Source organism: Pan paniscus, chromosome 11 (assembly GCF_029289425.2).
Source record: "Pan paniscus chromosome 11, NHGRI_mPanPan1-v2.0_pri, whole genome shotgun sequence".
Taxonomy (NCBI): domain Eukaryota; kingdom Metazoa; phylum Chordata; class Mammalia; order Primates; family Hominidae; genus Pan; species Pan paniscus.
In genome coordinates, this window is record NC_073260.2 from 58,166,745 (window position 1) to 58,185,910 (window position 19,166).

General features: G+C 40.6%; 1 protein-coding gene across 6 annotated transcripts in view; it reads left to right on the top strand.

Moving 5' to 3' along the window:
- Positions 1-248: 248 nt before the first annotated feature.
- The window catches only part of LOC117978859 (contactin-associated protein-like 3), a 239,003-nt gene continuing 220,085 nt past the window's right edge, over positions 249-19,166 (top strand). For 2 of the 6 annotated variants that reach the window (XM_055091856.2, XM_055091857.2), the window contains exons 1-2: positions 253-929; positions 17,740-17,850. In XM_055091856.2, the coding sequence (XP_054947831.1) occupies positions 845-929; positions 17,740-17,850 (196 nt within the window). In that variant the 5' untranslated portion in view covers positions 253-844. Of the gene's footprint in view, positions 930-17,739; positions 17,851-19,166 lie in introns of all 6 variants that reach the window. The other 4 variants (XM_055091859.2, XM_055091860.2, XM_055091858.2 and 1 more) reach the window with 4 other exon arrangements.

The following is a 19,166-nucleotide window of genomic DNA, read 5'->3' on the forward strand; positions in this document are numbered from 1 at the left end:
CTGAATGAATGAAATAGTTTTAAAATTGAATGTAATCGCAAAGAAAAAAAACCCATGATAGACAAAATATTAAAACTTTAAATAAAGGCTTGCACTCGCACAACCCAGGCTCACCGGCCTCTCCCTGCTCCTGGCTTGGTTTCCCAGCTTGGTTCTCTACAAGTCAGAATTCCTAGCAAAATCAAAGTGTGCGCGCGTCTGCCCGAGTACACGCCGCAGAGTTATTTCTGCCCCATCTTCCGTATTTGAACTCAAACAGGACAGGATTTTCCTGGGTGCAGCCCCTGCGTTGGGTGAACAGCGGAGTGATAAAGCCTGGCGTTCTCCACCTGCAGGCGGAGGCTGACGGCGTGGTCTTTGGCGCGAGTCCGTGCACCGCGGCCGCCCCGCCCCGGTGGGAGGGAGGGACGGAGGAAGCTGCCGGTATAACGGAAGGAGAGCGCCAGGCGGAGCTGGGGCGTCCCTCCCGCTCGCTTCTTGACTCGCGTTGCTGCCGGCCGCCTCCCGCGCCTAGTGTCCGGGACGCGCCTGAACCTGCCGCCTCCGTGCCTGGGGCGGCGCCGCGCGGCCCCGAGCGCTCCAGAAAGCTGCGGCGCGAGTCCGCGGGGCCGACCTCGGAGACGCAGCTGGGGCCGACCTCGGAGACGCAGCTGGGGCCGGGAGCGGCTTGGCGGGAGGGTCTGCAGCGCCGAGGGAGGCTGCCAGTGCGTGAGGAAGAGAGCTAGAGACTGGACAGGGGAGACAGAGCAGCGTCGGAGCCGCGCAGGGGACGGGAGTGAGAGCAGGAACGACGCAGAGCGGCCGTCGCCGTGCCCGGGTCTCAGGGCGCCTGGCTGAAGTGAGCATGGCTTCAGTGGCCTGGGCCGTCCTCAAGGTGCTGCTGCTTCTCCCCACTCAGACTTGGAGCCCCGTAGGAGCAGGAAATCCACGTAAGTACAGCAAATGGTTTAAAACTTGGGCTAGGCTGTCTGGAAAACTTTGTATTTTTTTATTATCGGTAATATTTGGAAGTGGAATTGCAGAACATGCTCCTGAACATGAAGAACCTTAAAAAAATATTTGGAATTGCAACCCGAAAAAGACGATTTTGTTTACAATAGACTTTCCTCTTGTGGGGGAGTCTAAGATATACCATGCATGTTTTGACTTTTTAATCGATGTTCTTGAATATTCATTGAGAAAGTGGCCGTTTCTGTAAAACCTGAAAAGAGCATCTTAATAAGAGATTAGCCTGCAAATGCTGTCATTTATTCCTTTTTAGGATTGTAATATTTTGTAGGAATTAAGTCTAACAGGGAAAAAACTGGCAGACATTACATCATACTGCATCAACTTAGATGTTAGCAGCTTACAGTTTTGCCGACCTTGGCAGCTTCAGAGTTAAAATGCTAATTAACTTCCACGCAGTATAGGGACAGAGCGCCTGTAGGCGAAACTAAATTAATAACCTGCCCTAACTACTAAGGGAATAACACTTGAACACCCCTGTCAGGGGCTTCGTTTCTCAGTAGAAAGTTCTTGGTTAAAGACAAAACTCAGCCAGTCATTTGGGTGATCTTGAAAACGATTCCTCTCTGGATGCTAATATTTTACATCATTTAATTTGCCATCGGGTTCCCTGTTTTTTATTTTCCTTAATTTGGTAAACACCTAGGAAGCCTTTATTTCTAGAATGGGCTATGATTCTAATATAATGATGATATTCCAGACAGATGAGCAAAACATAATGTACCCATATTTTATCACACATAAAAATGTTTACACAACATTGCGCATTTTTTTTTCGGCTTGGAGTAAATCTCTATCAGAGAGTTGTCTTTCTTTCTTGATTAATGAAACCATGAGGTTAGAATTTTTAAAATGTCTTCCTCCTCCTTCTCAAATCACTTTTATTTTTCTTTCAGTGGCATCTCCCCGCTGTCAGCCTCAGCCCTCTCCTACCAAAATCTCTTTCGAAATAAGTTCCAATAAACGCTAGTGGCCATGTTTGGAAATTTAGATTATTGCAGGATAACCAAGGGTAGCTTTCAGCAGTTCTCCTAAGCTGTCATGAAAAGTTTGCCGTAGCTCAGTGCTGTTCTGCCCGCGGGCTCAAGGGTGGGTTGTTTCTTCACACACAGGGCACGCACATGGGTTCATGCACTCACTGTGCATCAGATTCAGTTGCGCCTCAGTTAATCCTACACTTGGTGTGCCCTTCCAAAAAACAAGCTCCGGATTCCTTTGGTCAGATGCTGTACTGTGTTTCAGATTCAAGTTTAATCTGCTTTTGTGAGAGGGCTTTGTGAATAAAACGTTGTTACTTAAATCAAAATCCTTGGGTCTTGTAATGGAAACTGCCGTTTGGCTTAAATAAACACATAAATGAGTTACTTATAGAAAGGCATGCTAGAGTAATTGACCAATCAACTGGCAAAATACAACAAAATAAGTCACTAGAGGTCACTCTTGCTATTGAATAAACAGGGCTTCAAAAAGACCTTCCTGGAGAAAAATGAAATCTGAGTGAGACCCTGCCACCACCTTTCCTGTTTTTGTTGCATAGTTGTGATTACTTTTTATTCTCAGGATTAGTTGTATTGATAGTTATTTTGCTTGGAATCCAGTGGAAGGATTACAAAGCCCATAGAAATTAAGCTCTTCTCGTTTACAGTGAACATTCTTTTTGGAGGAGGGGAGGGCAGGGACAGATATTCCAAATGGACTCAGCACCAGACGGGACTCTCGCGAGTTGCTGAGTGACACGTAAAATTTCAATACTACTACTGTGGGTGTTTTCAGTCTTCTTTCGTTGATGAAACTTAGTATCCTCATATCTAATAAATTTTACTAATTTTAAATTACCTTTTAGATCAAGTAATTCTTCCAGATAAAACTATGTAACTATAATAATTATACCACCTTCAATACCAAGAAGAAAGTCAATAAGGACATCTAAAAGTTTCCCTCTCATGTAGACACCATGAGTTGCTCACGTTATTCACAGCTGGTTTTCCAGAAGCACATTGGCCACCCACGAAGGCAGCCTGTTGATGATGGCATGAAATGGCTCTTCATGGGAAGAGCTCTCTAGGCCGGGCACAGTGGCTCGTGTCTGTAATCCCAGCACTTTGGGAGGCCGAGGTGGGTGGATCACCTGAGGTCAGGAGTTCGAGACCAGCTTGGCCACCATGGTGAAACCCTGTCTCTACTAAAAATACAAAAATTAGCCGGGCGTGGTGGCAGGCATCTGTAATTCCAGCTACTCGGGAGGCTGAGGCAGGAGAACCGCTTGAACCTGGGAGGTGGAGGTTGCAGTGAGCCGAGATCCCACCATAGCACTCCAGCCTGGGCAACAAGAGCAAAACGCAACACTCCGTCTCAAAAAAAAAAAAAAGCTCTCTAAACATTTGGCATTTTGGGGATTATGTGCAGTTTATCTGAATGTTATTTGACCCGACAAATACATGGGAAAGCTTTGTTAGGAAGATTCTGCATGAAGGGAAATATTTTCATAACTTCAGTGCCCATAGACTTGCACTGAGTGAAAGGTCACTTACTGCTCTCATTGAGTCCCTGAAAACAACAGGAAGCATCAAGAGAAAGATTGAACTCTGGGCACTGATCCCAGGGATACACAAACAAATGGCTGGGCAGATTTTGCAGAAATTCCTGTAATTGGTAAAATGCTGAGTAATAGCCTTTGATGTAACTTTTCAGTGGGTTAATTTATTCATTACTTAGCCTAAAACACTTTTAATTTTAATTGCCTCAATTTTTTCCCCTAAATGGTTATGTTTTGCAAGTTCGCCAGCCAGCCTGGGGAAAGAAGGGTAAGCCTGCTATACAGTGTGTGTGGGTTAGTTAGGAAACTCACTTAGATGTGAAATGTGTCAGGAAAGAGATCTCACAGAGTGTAGGAATAATTATTTTTACAGATGTTTCATTTTGGACCTTTTAGTAATACCATTTAAAGAGAGATTCTGCAGATGAGTAACAGACTCTTAATTTTAGTGTCAAATGGTACTCTATAAAAAATGGAGTTCAGGCTGGGCACGGTGGCTCACACCTGTAATCTCAGCACTTTGGGAGGCTGAGGCGGGTGGATCACTTGAGGTCGGGAGTTCGAAACCAGCCTGGACAACACGGTGAAACCCTGCCTCTACTAAAAATATGAAAAAATTTCAGGGCATGGTGGCAGGTGCCTGTGAGGAGGCAGTGAGCTGAGATTGTGCCACTGCACTCCAGCCTGGGTGACGGAGTGAGACTCTGTCTCAAAAAAAAAACAAACAAACAAAAAACCAAAAAATGTAGTTCACATGCCTTTATTCATTTTCACCAAACTCTATACAAACAGTACGGAGCATAAGTAGCCCATGGAAATGATAATCAATTCCAAGACATTGGTTTGATCATGAAAAAAGAAAAATCAGATTACTTGGCATTCTTCTTCCTCTTCCTCTCCCCTTCTCTTTTTGAACAATTCAGTCCAAGGTCATTCAGTTCAGCCTAGGCATCCATGCTGGGTAGTGGGGAGGCCCAGGACCATGGCAGAGCATTCAGAAACCAGCAGGGTAAGGAAAGCATCCACAGTATAGCAAGGGTGGGGACCTGGAGAGACAGGAGACAGCACTGGTGGTGACCTATAGCAAGTTGTCAGAGGTTGAGTGGAGTGAGGAAGGAGGCATTCCAGATTGACAGAGGCTAAGAAAACAAGGCAACTAAATACTATTCTGCATTAAATGCTTATGTTATAAAGGACATGATTGGGAATTGGTGAAACTTGAACAAGATTGGGGATTAAATATTGGAACTTTATCCATGATGACTGTGATGATCATATTATGGTTATATAGGAGAACATCTTTGTTGTAGGAAATGTACATTGAAGTATTCAGGGGTGACACAGCATATTAGCATAGTTCTTCCATGTTTTCTGTAAATTGGTTTCAAAATCAAATGGTTACTTTAAAAAACCATTCAAAATTGTGTTTAAAGGAAACATGGACCGATAGAAAAACTCAGAATAAGTAAATGTAGTTAAATTGATGCATTTTACCTAAGAGATGTAGATTAAAAATAAAGAGGCTGAAAAAAAACAATTATGAGAAATAACAGTTCATTTATATATGTCTCTAAATCAAATTAGCCTGGATTTCTGAATGACAAAGATGTAATTGGCACTGGGATTGTTCGCCATTCTTTTTGGGAAGTTTATTGCCTAGGACATCTGTATCAGTCTTCGAAGTACTTTTTAAAGCTTGAATATCTGAATGAACCCGTCAGATTGACTGTTATCTGGTCTTCTGTAATGGGCTTCCGCACCTTTGACGAACTCTTAGGGACTAGGTTGCTTGTCCCTAGGCCCGGTTGCTCCACGTTGTAAGAGCATTTGCAAACGCTTGGTTGTACATGACTGTGCACATGTCAAGTCTGCTGTGTCACTGTAGAAAAAATATTCCTTTTCCACTTGACATATAAAGCATGGAATTGTTTGTTTTAAATGTCTTTTGTCAAGGAATTCATATATCTGCTTGATGTGTTGTGGTACTGTATAAAAGACAAGTGTGAAATTCATTGCTTACTATGATAGCCTTAACAGGACTACAGTAAATCTAGTTTTCTAAAAAACGGAGTATATGCTTAGCTTGGTTAAAATTTTATAATGAAATGACTACTCTGGTAATAAAAATTAAAAAATATCCTAAAGTGGGGGCTAAAAAATGATACTGCATGTGTTCCAGTTAATGAACATTTTTGTTGTAATAATACAAAGAGTGATTGAAATCTAAAAACATTTGAGATTTTAAAATAGTTTTAACCTTATAACTACAGGATTGTAATTTAAGTAGCATATCTACTTAATAAGGCAGCAATTAAAATTATTGCTAAGAATTAAATTACCAAGAAGACGTGGTCTAGTATGTATTGCCTGGGCTGTGGTTTGAATTACTTTTGATTAAGTATAGTCACATTTTTTGAGAGTATAAAAACAGAGGATATTACTTGCTTCTAATTCACAGATGTGTTTATGAACCATTGGCAATTAAAGCATTTGCAATTGAGGCCCTAAGAAAATTTTATATAGGGCCTCAAAATTTTATGTTGAGTTATGCCTTATAACTCAGTATATGCTTATACTTTATATGCTTTACGGAATTTTGAATATATAATATATATGTATAATAGTATATTTTTCCAGGAAATATATGACTTGTAGTTCCTTGACTTATTTTGTAACTAAATCCCATGGAAAAAAGTTTATTGAATGTCATTGTTTCTCAGGCAAATGTAGAGTTAGGAAAATGATATATATACATACTGGGAATCTTTTAGAAGGCTTGGACTTGGTAGCTCAAATCTTCTACAACCTTGAGCTTCAACTTTCTGGCCGGTTCAAGAGATCTCTTCACTGTCCTTTTCATGTAAAGTCAATGTTTATGGAACACTAGACCAAAATGGAAGGATTCCTTTGGAAACTGAACAAACAGTTGAATTAGTCTTTGACTTGATGGAGTGATTTGATCTACAATATTACCTATCAGTTTTAGATATCTGTTCAATCAGAGCTGCCTCCATATACGCAAATGATAATTTGTCTTGGATTTTTAGATATCTTAGCCCTCAGACAAGCTAATAGAGTTTAAATTGAACCTGGTGTTGTAGGGACAGTTGAATTGTTGGGGCGCCCAGGAAAACAGTCACATTTTTCTATAAGTATGTGTTTATTTGGCTGGAATGTGGGTGAGGAAGAAGTTATATGTGAATTAAAAGAAACATTGTCTCAATGTCACATGTTAAATTAAATTAAATTACAGGCAGAACTAAGCGAGTTTACAATTGCTGCCGCTGGGAGCAGACTATTTTCAGCTTACATTTATAACAGAAGGAGGGATTTAAAATATAGTATTATGCCTACCCTGATACAGCTAACCTCCTCCACCCGCCCCTCCACACACATACAGCTACATGCTTACCCTCGAACTATGAAAGAAGGGTGTCTCTCAGACATCCTATATTTAACCCAGCTTTGGACAGGTCTCTGGAGTCTAGTCTTTTTGAACACAGCAGTGAAGATAAGGAATGGGGAGGGGGCTTTGATTTCAAGACCACTAGATATAGTAGATTCCTAACTTAATTTCAAAGACAAATCAATTATTAACACAAATACAAAGAGAACAGTATTTTAAGCAAAGCTTCTGTTGTGGGAGATAACCTTTTAAGGTGTCTCCCAGTTGGGTTTCTATTTTAGATGACTTTTTGAAGAATATATCTCTGTAATAGAAATATGTTTGATGATTCTCATCTTTAAGAACTGCACATTTGCTATAATTAAGATATTTATGAATTTATTGTAAGAAGATTGGTAGAAAAAGTAATGCAACATCAAATGGGAAAATAAATATATAATATTATATAGCTGTTCAAATATAGGGTTTATGATTCTTGTGCTAATTTGAACTGCTGTACAACACCAGGAGAAAAGTCCACAGCTGTGTTAAGAAAGCTCTTATAAGCTTATGAAATTTTATAGCACAGGCTGTCACAGAACCTACAATTTACAAACATTTGTAAAAGTTAGGAAAGTTTTGGGTTCCTCAATAGAAAATGATGTTGCTTAGCTTTAAGAAAGTAACTAATTTATCTCTTTTTATTCTTGTCCACTAACAAAGGAACCCAAATGATCTTTTAAAATTATAATAAAACTAAGCTAGTAAAATATCACATAGATTTTGAGATACTGTGAATAACCATAGAAAATAACAATTTGTTATTCTTCATGTATAAAAATAAGCTTAACACGCTTATCAATACATCTTGAACTATAAGAGATTTATTTCAGCAGTGTTGCCAAAGGGCAAGCAATGCCTGCTGCCCATAGAAAACTTTGAATTCCCTAAGCTCAGGGCTCCTCACTTGTCATGTAACCCACTGCGTGTGCACACATCCATCTGTGCCCATTCCATATTCCCCCAGAGGACTTGGAGGCAAGGAAATTGATGCAAATATGCTGATGCTCATATTGTTTGCTATGCTGTAAGTAATACAGTCCTTTGCTTTGACCCAGGAGTCTTCTGCCGCAACCATGAAACAAACTGGCAGACTCATTTGTTAGCTTGCAAGTAGGGTAAAATCTCTCCTCACGGTTCTTCACAGTGTACTTGTCTGTGCGATGGTCATCTTCTTCATGAATATAATTATAACATGATATAAGAAATAGTGAGCTCTTACCTATAGATAAGCAAACATTGCAATATAAAAATAGCATATGTCATTTCATAAATCACAGTTGACACATTCTAGAGAAGAGATTGGGCAGCCTTCCTTTTTTGGATGTCACAGTTGATTCTACTGTCCTCATTTCTTCTTTTCTGGGATATGAGGAAGAATTGCTGTGACAAAGCTCATCTCCTGGGTGGCCAGGGTTGATTGTCAATTTGTTTTGTTTTGGCAGGCTAGGCAGATGTCCTCTACCTCCTTCTTTATGCCATGTGACATTCATCCCTTTGATTTTCCTATTGCATTTTATTTAGTATTTTAGAATACTGCCCACATTCCATTCTGGAAAGTCCACTGTCCCAGCCAGAGTTTTCTTAGAAAGCTGAGCCTGTGATGGGCGTTTGTGCAGGTAGCCTCTTTTAGAAAGTGAGCTCATAAAAGAGGGAAGAATGGAATAGAGAAGAAAAATCCACCAAAAGGGGGTGTCATTGAGCTGGTCACTTCTGTGAGCAACTGGGGCATGAACTCCCTGGGAAGCTCTCAGGAAGCCGATAGAATGTGTTTCACAGCTGTGCCTCTGAGAGACAGCAGGGGGAATGCATTTATTCCGAGTCCTGTCCAGGGATTCAGCACTGCCCTTGGGGTCCTAACTCCTGGCTCTAAGGAGAGGAATATGAATGAATGGGTTGCGACTGGGTTTCTGCAGGCATCGCAGAGGCCAAGAGACAGAGAACTCGAACACTGAACTTTTTAATTTTTTATTATTTTATTATTATTATACTTTAAGTTACAGGGTACATGTGCACAACGTGCAGGTTTGTTGCATATGTATACATGTGCCATGTTGGTGTGCTGCACCCATTAACTCGTCATTTAGCATTAGGTATATCTCCTAATGCTATCCCTCCCCCCTCCCCCCACCCCGCGACTGTCCCCGTTGTGTAGTGTTCCCCTTCCTGTGTCCATGTGTTCTCATTGTTCAGTTCCCACCTATGAGTGAGAACATGCGGTGTTTGGTTTTTTGTCCTTGGCGATAGTTTGCTGAGAATGATGGTTTCCAGCTTCATCCATGTCCCTACAAAGGACATGAACTCATCATTTTTTATGGCTGCATAGTATTCCATGGTGTATATGTGCCACATTTTCTTAATCCAGTCTATCATTGGTTGACATTTGGGTTGGTTCCAAGTCTTGCTATTGTTAATAGTGCCGCAGTAAACATACGTGTGCATGTGTCTTTATAGCAGCATGATTTATAATCCTTTGGGTATATACCCAGTAATGGGATGGCTGGGTCAAATGGTATTTCTAGTTCTAGATCCCTGAGGAATTGCCACACTGACTTCCACAATGGTTGTACTAGTTTACAGTCCCACCAACAGTGTAAAAGTGTTCCTATTTCTCCACATCCTCTCCAGCACCTGTTGTTTCCTGACTTTTTAATGATCGTCATTCTAACTGGTGTGAGATGGTATCTCATTGTGGTTTTTGATTTGCATTTGATTGCCAGTGGTGATGAGCATTTTTTCATGTGTTTTTTGGCTGCATAAATGTGTTCTTTAGAGAAGTGTCTGTTCATATCCTTTGCCCACTTTTTGATGGGATTGTTGTTTTTTCTCTTGTAAATTTGTTTGAGTTCATTGTAGATTCTGGATATTAGCCCTTTGTCAGATGAGTAGGTTGCAAAAATTTCCTTCCATTCTTTAGCCAGAACAAAGCTGGATGGAGAATGACTTTGACGAGTTGAGAGAAGAAGGTTTCAGATGATCGGTAATAACAAACTTCTCCGAGCTAAAGGAGGATGTTCGAACCCGTCGCAAAGAAGCTAAAAACCTTGAAAAAGGATTAGACGAATGGCTAACTAGAATAAACAGCGTAGAGAAGACCTTAAATGACCAGATGGAGCTGAAAACCATGGCACGAGAACTACATGACGCATGCACAAGCTTCAGTAGCCAATCCGATCAACTGGAAGAAAGGGTATCAGTGATTGAAGATCAAATGAATGAAATGAAGCGAGAAAAGAAGTTTAGAGAAAAAAGAGTAAAAAGAAACGAACAAAGCCTCCAAGAAATATGTGACTGTGAAAAGATTCACCAAACTTGAAATGAAGGAAAAGAGCCCTCAGAAATAATGCCACATATCTACAACTATCTGATCTTTGAGAAACCTGACAAAAATAAGCAATGGGGAAAGGATTCTCTATTTAATAAATGGTGCTGGGAAAACTGGCTAGCCGTAAGCAGAAAGCTGAAACTGGATCCCTTCCGTACACCTTATACAAAAATTAATTCAAGATGGATTAAAGACTTAAATGTTAGACCTAAAACCATAAAAACCCTAGAAGAAAACCTAGGCAATACCATTCAGGACACAGTCATGGGCAAGGACTTCATGTCTAAAACACCAAAAGCAATGGAAACAAAAGCCAAAATTGACAAATGGGATCTAATTAAACTAAAGAGCTTCTACAGAGCAAAGAAACTACCATCCGAGTGAACAGGCAACCTACAGAATGTGTACACACAAAAAGTACATAATCTTTGGCAATTTATTGGCTGTAGAGGGAAGATAAGGGTGGGGGCTCAGGACAGTGTACTTATTGAGCATTTTTCAGTTTCAGGTGACCAAAATCTAAGATCAAATAGGCTTGAACAATAAAGGGGACCAAAGTGTCTTGATTGAAGCCAGGCTGAATTTAGGCAATCAGATTATTTCATCAGCAGTCTGCCTCTTTCCTTCTTGCAGTTTTATTTTCATCTACAACTGGCCTCATTCTTGGGCAGCTCTGTCTATGCCGTAGCTTCAGGCATACCGTTTACCAGCTTAGGAGCGTGACTATTTTCCTTTATTTCTGTTCTTAGCAATGTTGAGTTCTACAGATATTATGCCTTTATTTGTTTATTCTACTCAGTAGGATAAGCTTCACAGGAGCAGAGACTTTTTCTGTTGTTTATGGTTATAGCCCCAGAACATAGGGGCACACCTGGCACAGTATAGATTTTCAACAAATATTTGTTGAATGAATGAATGGGTATTTCTCCCAAGAGTTCAAGCCGAAAGTCCCAGGTTCTGCTGTTATTCATTTGAAAGTCCCAGGTTCTGTTCCCATCATTCAGCGTGGGCTTCCTGACCATCCTGGAACCAGTCCTTTCCAGTAGGACAGGCATGGCGTTCAGTTGCCAGGCCTGAGTCGTGTCCCCGTGCTGGCCCCAGGTGGTAGGGTGAGCCCCCTTCAGACCCCATGGAGTGAGATGTAGGGAAGACAGTGACTGAAGATAATCGAATGGAGATCAAGACCATGTAAAACAGAAGTTTTTATATGGAAAAAAGTAGATTTTTACATTGATCATCACTGCTTATGTTCACTGTGAGTAAAATGTGCTTTTTCCGAAGCATTCCCTCTAGATAGCAATGCACAGATCAATTCAGATTCATAACAAGATGAACTTTTGGTACCTTCTAAATAAAAGCATTATTTAACCTCTCATTAAGATAATGTTAAGGTACATTAAGAACTGAAAAGACAGGTGATGAAATGGGAAGAATGGAATAGCGCCGTATCCAGATGAACATCCAGACGTGGCCTGAAGAAGGTATGGGCACCCCCTTCCCTGTTTGTGATTCGATTCCCGAGGCTGTGCTCCCTACTGACTCAATATGTGGAACCAGAGAGAAGCCTGCTATGGAGTTAGTGAATTTGACCTAATCAAGACAGTCTGAGAAAGGACAGGAATCTTTTTTTTTCTTTTTTTTTTTTTTAGAACAAAGAGGTTTTCTATACATCTGTGATAACACAGTAACCATCTGTTGAACTCTTTAATAGTAGGCTTTGTGTTTTTCTGATAATTCGAAGCTGGTTAAGGTGCCGTCCCCTCATATTAGCAGTTCGGTGGCCCCTTCCCCTCTCCTTCCACCCTTAGGTTCCGCCCACACAGTGCTTAGCTCCTTTCACAGTGAGGAGCAAGTGCAGCCGCAAGCATGGGGAGAGCCACAGCCTGGCAGAGTGGCTTAGCATCACGAAGCCCTTCTCAGAAGGAATTGAGTATCTGTGCGATTCAAAGGGATGTTAATCGTATTTTCAGTGGAACTCTCCTGCATTTGCCCTATAATATCCAATATGTAATTCCATATAAACAGTGTGTTCATTTTCTATGGCCCTTGTGACAAATGACCATAAACTGGCTGACTTAAAGCAAAAGAATTTATTCTATCACAGTCTGGAGACCAGAAGTTCCGCATCAGTATCCCTAGTCCAAAATCAAGATGGGCCACACTCCCTACGGAGGCTCTAGGGGGACATCCATTCTTCGTTTCTTCCGGCTTCCTGTGGTTGCCCGTGTGCCTCACCTTGTGAGTGCCTCACTCCAATATCACACCCTCTTCTCTTTTGTGTGGGGCTCTGTTCATCATCACCTTTATCTCTCTTACAAGGGCAGTTCTGATGGTATTTAAGACCCAGCCAGATAATTCAAGATAATTTCCTCGTCTCAGGGTCTTTGATCACATCTGGAGAACCTTACCTTCTGAAGTAACCTTCACAGGGTCCCGGGATTGGGGCATAGACATATCTTTGGGAGCCACTGTCAGCCTGTCCTAACACATGTAAGATTCATCTCTGATAAAGGCATTCAGCCACAAGTGCAGTGTGGTTTGGTCTTTTAATAAAATCCTTTAAGTAATACTGTAATGAATTCGGAGCTCCATCCGGAGATGCCAGGAGGTGTCCTCATTTGAATGTAAAGCTCCTCCCCATAGGATCAGTTGTCGCCCCTCCTTTTGGCTTTTCCCATTTCCTCTGCAGATACGGACAAAATCTGTCCATGTATTATCCATGCATTCTTTTTTTTTTCATTCTTATTATCAGATCCCAGAATAATGAATTGCTGTTTGAAAATGCATGGTTTATGTTTATCTTTTCCAGAAGCACTTTTATACGCATCTCTCCCTAGTAGTGTTTGCTCTTTCAGAGGCTGGTTTTGTTCCTAAGCAATTAAGATGCTTCCCTGTGTTTTGGAATAAATAGTAGTATCTAAATATTTTGCTCTTCTGTTTATTTCCTATAACAGATATTTACACATCTCCCTCCCATGTTAGATTCTGGACTTCTTGAACCTAGAACCATGTCTCTCTTTATGCCCCATAATGCTTTGCACATGGTAGGTGCTCAATACACTTTTATTAAATAAGTGCAAGAATTAACATACTCAAATGAAATGCTGTTTTGAAAAGTATATCATCTCTGTCTTAGGTAAGGGCAATTCCTCAAATTGATTTTTTAATCATTTCATATTCATGTGGTAAAAATTGTCATAAACTAGCACATCTGTGAATGCAATGTTGATTTGTATACAGGAAGCCCTTAGGCTAATTTTAATCTTCTGCTGTCTTTCATGAACATAATACTAAGAAATGGTTTCTGTCCCAAACCGTTCATAGGCACCATGCTGGGAATCACAAAGCATGCTGGGAATACTTGTCAAGGAGAAGTGGGAAGCTAAGAGTGATGCCAGGCAGGGGTCAGGGGACAAATCAAGACCATAGAGTGGGGAGAGAGGAACCTAGGCAGAGCTAATCGCCGAGACTAAATCAACAAGCCTAGGGAACTGCGACAAGCCAAAAACCCTCTGGTCTAGCGTGCATCTTCAAAGTTGTCACTTGAGGTGGCTGCATGGAAGGTGGCAGGTGGGATCCCCTATGGGTTTATCTCTACTTCTCTCTCAACCGTTGTTGAGCCTTCAGCTAAGTCACCAACCCATACTGTGTTTATTCTCTGCATTTTCCAAATGCTTCTCTTCTTCAAACCTGCAAGTTTTAATATGAATCCAGCTGTTACCCAGTTCAGCACAGGTGATTTTTAAGGAAGTCCACCATTTTTGAACAGATATAAAATAACCCTGAATAAAACATTTTATATCATTTTCAACCATGATCTTCTAGGAGAACAATAATATAAAATATACCTATGTAGCAATGAATCTCTGCCTTTAGGTGGTGAGAATAGATGTGAAATAATCAATACTTGTAACATTAAGACCCTAGAACCCTCTATATTGAGCCAAGCACATGGAAATATAGTGAATCTTAACCAGATTTCCAAATAAGCTGAGGAAGAGGGAGATCCAGCCCCTGTAACACTTGTGGGGTGCCCACTGTATTTTCCTCTCTGACTCAGTAGTGTACAATTCTTTCTAGAAAGAAAGTGTTCACAGAGTTCAAAATGATAGGGAAAAAACAAACTTAGGTACCAGATATGTTCTTATGTTCTTTTATTTTATAAAATTTAGTGCCTTTCTTTCTTTTTTTTTTTTTAAGACGGAGTCTTTCTCTGTCGCCCAGCCTGGAGTGTACTGGCACCATCTGGGCTCACTGCAACCTCCTCCTCCCAGGTTCAAGTGATTCTCCTGCTTCAGCCTCCTGGGAAGCTGGGACTACGGGCACGTGCCACCATGCCCAGCTAATTTTTTTGTATTTTTAGTAGAGATGGGGTTTCACCGTATTAGCCAGGATGGTCTCGATCTCCTGACCTTGTGATCCACCTGCCTTGGTCTCCCAAAGTGTTGGGATTACAGGTGTGAGCCACCGCACCCGAATTTATTGCCTTTCTGAAGGGCAAGATTTATTCAAGCCTGTGCCAGAAATTTTCTTCATTACAAGGTGACTCTTTGGCAGACAGATGCTATTGACTCTTGAATTTTCCAAAGGCGAAATGGAAAATTTCAGCAATTTTATTTCCAGCTGTCTTTACAGATTTATATTTGGACCTTAATCCTATTGGAAATCATCTGAAACTCGTGAAACACACAATTGGAAAGTTAATTAGGGAGAAACCAAGGGAAAGAATAACTATTATCTATTACACCTATTTAGAACCTTCTCTTGAGATCTGGTTATTATTTTTATTAGAGATGTGAATCTGATACCTCTAGGCCTCTTGTGTTTGAACTTTAATAAATTGTACTCTGCTAACTTAGGAAGACTAAGTTTACTTAAGTGTATTAGTTAATGATAATTCTCTTTTACGTATTTAGTAAATATTCAGTTGAAGTTTATTGAGCATGTGCTATCTTTCAGATTCTGCGCTAGGTATAGAGCACATGAAGTTGGGAAAGACTTTTATTGTGCCTTCAAGAGCTCATGATTCCACAGAGAGAGTTAGACATGTCAGCCAGGAATCCCAGGGACACGTGAAATGCCCAGTGCTGTTTCATGTATCGCATGATACTGCAGGAATCCAGGGACACGTGAAACGCCCAGTGCTGTTTTATGTATTGCATGATACTGCAGGACAGAGGCATCATGAGAACAGCTATCATGCTTTTCTAATGTAGGAAGAGATTTTATCCAAAAAATGTCAATGCTACTTCAGATGTTCTTGGATTTTTTTTATTCTTTCCCAGAAAATAGAGAGAAAATAACATCAGGCAGACAGGCTTAGGAGGCACTATTCCCTGGATGATGTCCTTCCTTCTTGGATCCTGCTGTGACCACTCGTGGGCCATGTGGGACTTGTCTATAGATGGAGCAGAGCCTTAGTTGCCTTCTTGTACTTTAGCTTCTTCACAGTTTTAAAATGCCTTTTTAGAAAATGTAAGTAAAGTTCGTAGCCAGTTGGATTCGTATTTATCTATTTTTCTTAGCCCACTCTGTAGCATATTTGCTGACATCTGGGAATCCCGACTGCACAGTGTTATCCAGAGAGCATGTGTGCTGGGGAAATCAAGAAAGCCTCTCTTGTGGCATAAACATTGAGGGGGACATTTAAGGAAAGCGTAGAGAAAGCAAACCTTTCTTAACAGCTCTGCACATTTCAATGGCTTCTTGCTGTGTAAAAATATTGGGTGCTCTTCATGCTAAAGATGTTAAATGCAATTTCTTAGCTAGATTATGCTGCTCTTTGTATGTAAAAAATCACAAATTCCAGTGTCTGACTCACCTGTATAAATGTGACATTGTCACTTATGGGGAATATATAGAAAAATGTTCCTATATCAAATACTCTGAATGTTTTACCAAGCAATGAGATACTGTTCTCCCTATTGTAGAACAGATGCTTCACAATGAGTTACTGAGTTTTTCTTTTGTCATGTCTTAAAGACATGTCGCTGTCTTAATGGCAATGCATGCTTTTAGAAAAGCAGATATAATTCCAGTATTTCTTTATGAAATGATATTCACTCAGGCAAATTATGTGCACTGAATTTTCTTTCTGTTGTTGCAGTATCATGTACTCAACCAAACAAATCAGGAGAGACCCTGAATTACCTCTTATCTATCTCACTGAACATAGTTGACATTTTGCTAAGTCGTAGCAATCTAGTTAATTCTGGTTGCCTTCTTTCTGTGACTTAACAAGTTGCTCACAAAGAAAAAAAGTGTATACAAAATATGCAGTTCAGAATCATCTAATGATATATTCAAGGTGTAACATTCCTCTTTCACAGACATATCTTAATGTGTGACAGAAAACTTATGTCTAACATTATTAGATCAATAACCATGCTGGAAGAGGTACCCTTTTTATGAGAAAATATATGACATGCCTGAAAGTACAGTGATTACAGGATTGGACTGCGGGACTCAGAGGTAACCTCTGGGTTGCTTCTGTTACCCATGGCTACGCATAGGAAAAGAGCTACCCAAGGTGGGAATGGTCCCAGGGGCTCCTCAAGTTTGACGGTGGGGAACACCAGGAGCAAGAAGGCTCTGAGGGTCCTTATGGTCTTAGGACAAATAAGATGATCTGGGTCAAACACTACTTAACCCCCAGCAATTCTTTTAGACCAGAGCTGAAGCAATAGAGAGTCACCCTGAGGTGAGGGTGACATGCAGGGGTCCTTGGGTTGGAAAGGCAGAGCAAGTTCCTGCAATGCTCAAGTTATCAGGCAAAAAAGGAGGAGCCTCCATCTCCTGTAGGCAAGTAGCCCGCAGTGATTCCCTCTGGAGGGGTCTACAGAGTGGGCTTTTTCCAGTTCATCACTACAGGTGTTGCCTTTCATGGGTCCTGGCTTCACGCAGGTAACTCTGACCTGAACACCTGGTGCATTTCACTTTTCCCATCCCCCACAGGTTCTGTGCTGGGGCGCTGTGAGAATTTCTAGCCGCTATTGAGGTTTGGGCACAGAATTCACACTACCTCTGTATGTGTGTACCTAAAGAACCTAAGCATCAAATTGAGTTTAAAGTAGTGTTGGATGGGTGATGTACCCAGACATCTTGCAGAATTGAGAAAATGTGGGACATTAGGGAACTTTGAGGGCTAATGGACCTGTTTTATGTCTTCATTATGGTGGAGGTTACAAGGCTGAATGCATTTGTCAAAATGAATAGAGCTGTACACTTTAAAAACATCAAATAAATTCTCTGGAATTTTACTCTCTGTAAATTATGCTGCAATGTAAATTTTAAAAATTGTAAAGAATTAAAAAAGGAGTGATGATTGCCATACATCCTAGAATATATTCATATATATTTTTGGACTATTGTTTCTCCCAAGCTGCAATCTGAGTGTTAACCATATCACGGTATTTTTCCCGGCAGCTGACTGTGATGCCCCACTGGCCTCTGCCTTGCCTAGGTCATCCTTCAGCAGCTCCTCAGAGCTGTCCAGCAGCCACGGCCCGGGGTTTTCAAGGCTTAATCGAAGAGATGGTGAGTCAGCCTTTTTCCTTGTATTGCTCCTTGGTGACTCTCATTGGATTTTCATTTAACAAAATAATTATAATTGATTAATACTTTGCAGAAGGAAGTAAAATTCAGAATAAGCATATTTGTTCACATTTGAAACTCCAAGAATGTATTTGACAGGAATAAGTTGATCACTTTGGCTTTCTTGTCCTGCTGGGTTTCCCTTGGTATGATCTTTGTGTGCCTTGAACAAGTCACACCTGACTTTGACAGTGTTTGAACTCTTTGTATACCCCTTGCAATATCTGAGTATTATTTATCAAAGACCTTAGATTCTGCCATGTCCTTTTTTTTACCTTGGATTCTTTTGTTCTGCCACAGTATACATTTTGTTGTCCCAGATTATTTAATTATCCCTATTTGGATGAGAAAATTGGCAAAGTAAAGAAGTGTTTAAAAAGATTTTTATTATGTTTTAACTACAACTCTTAGTTTATTTCTTATTATGGCGGACTTGATTTTCTCTTTAGCATCCACTGTAGAGAAATAACCATGTAATGGTTTATTCATGCTCCACTGTGACTATTCCATTTATATTTGTAAACATATCTCATGAGGAGTGTGTTTCTTTTACATATGCTTAAGCAGAAGTGTAGAAAATTGAGTGTTGTCTTGCTGTGTAAATTAGAGGGAACTTTAAACACCAAATACATTGTGACAAGGAATCATTCTGGCATTTTCTGAGCACAAACTCAGATAGAACTTCTTTGAATAAATTCTCAGAGGAAATTAAATTTACACTATTAATAAAATGTATTTGTAGGCATATATTAAAAAGATTCAAAAGTGTCTACTGTATTTTATATAATTGTGCTTTCCTATTTTCTTATTGCCCTTGTTCTTTTTTTTTTTTTTTTTTTTTTAAGACGGAGTCTCGCTCTGTCACCCAGGCTGGAGTGCGGTGGTGCAATCTCAGCTCACTGCAAGCTCTGCCTCCTGGGTTCACACCATTCTCCTGCCTCAGCCTCCCAAGTAGCTAGGACTACAGGCACCCGCCACCAGGCCTGACTAATTTTTTGTATTTTTTTTTTTTTTTTAGCAGAGACGGGGTTTCACCATGTTAGCCAAGGTGGTCTGGATCTCCTCACCTCCTGATCCACCCACCTCAGCCTCCTGAAGTGATAGGATTATAGGCGTGAGCCTGTAACCGCGCCCAGCCTTTTTTTTTTTTTTTTTAACTCCCTGTTGCATTTCTTGGTGTTTTCTGTATTTGAGCACATTTAATGCATTGCACATTGGACCAAATAAATATGTTCTGGCATTTGTTATAGGCAGTATGG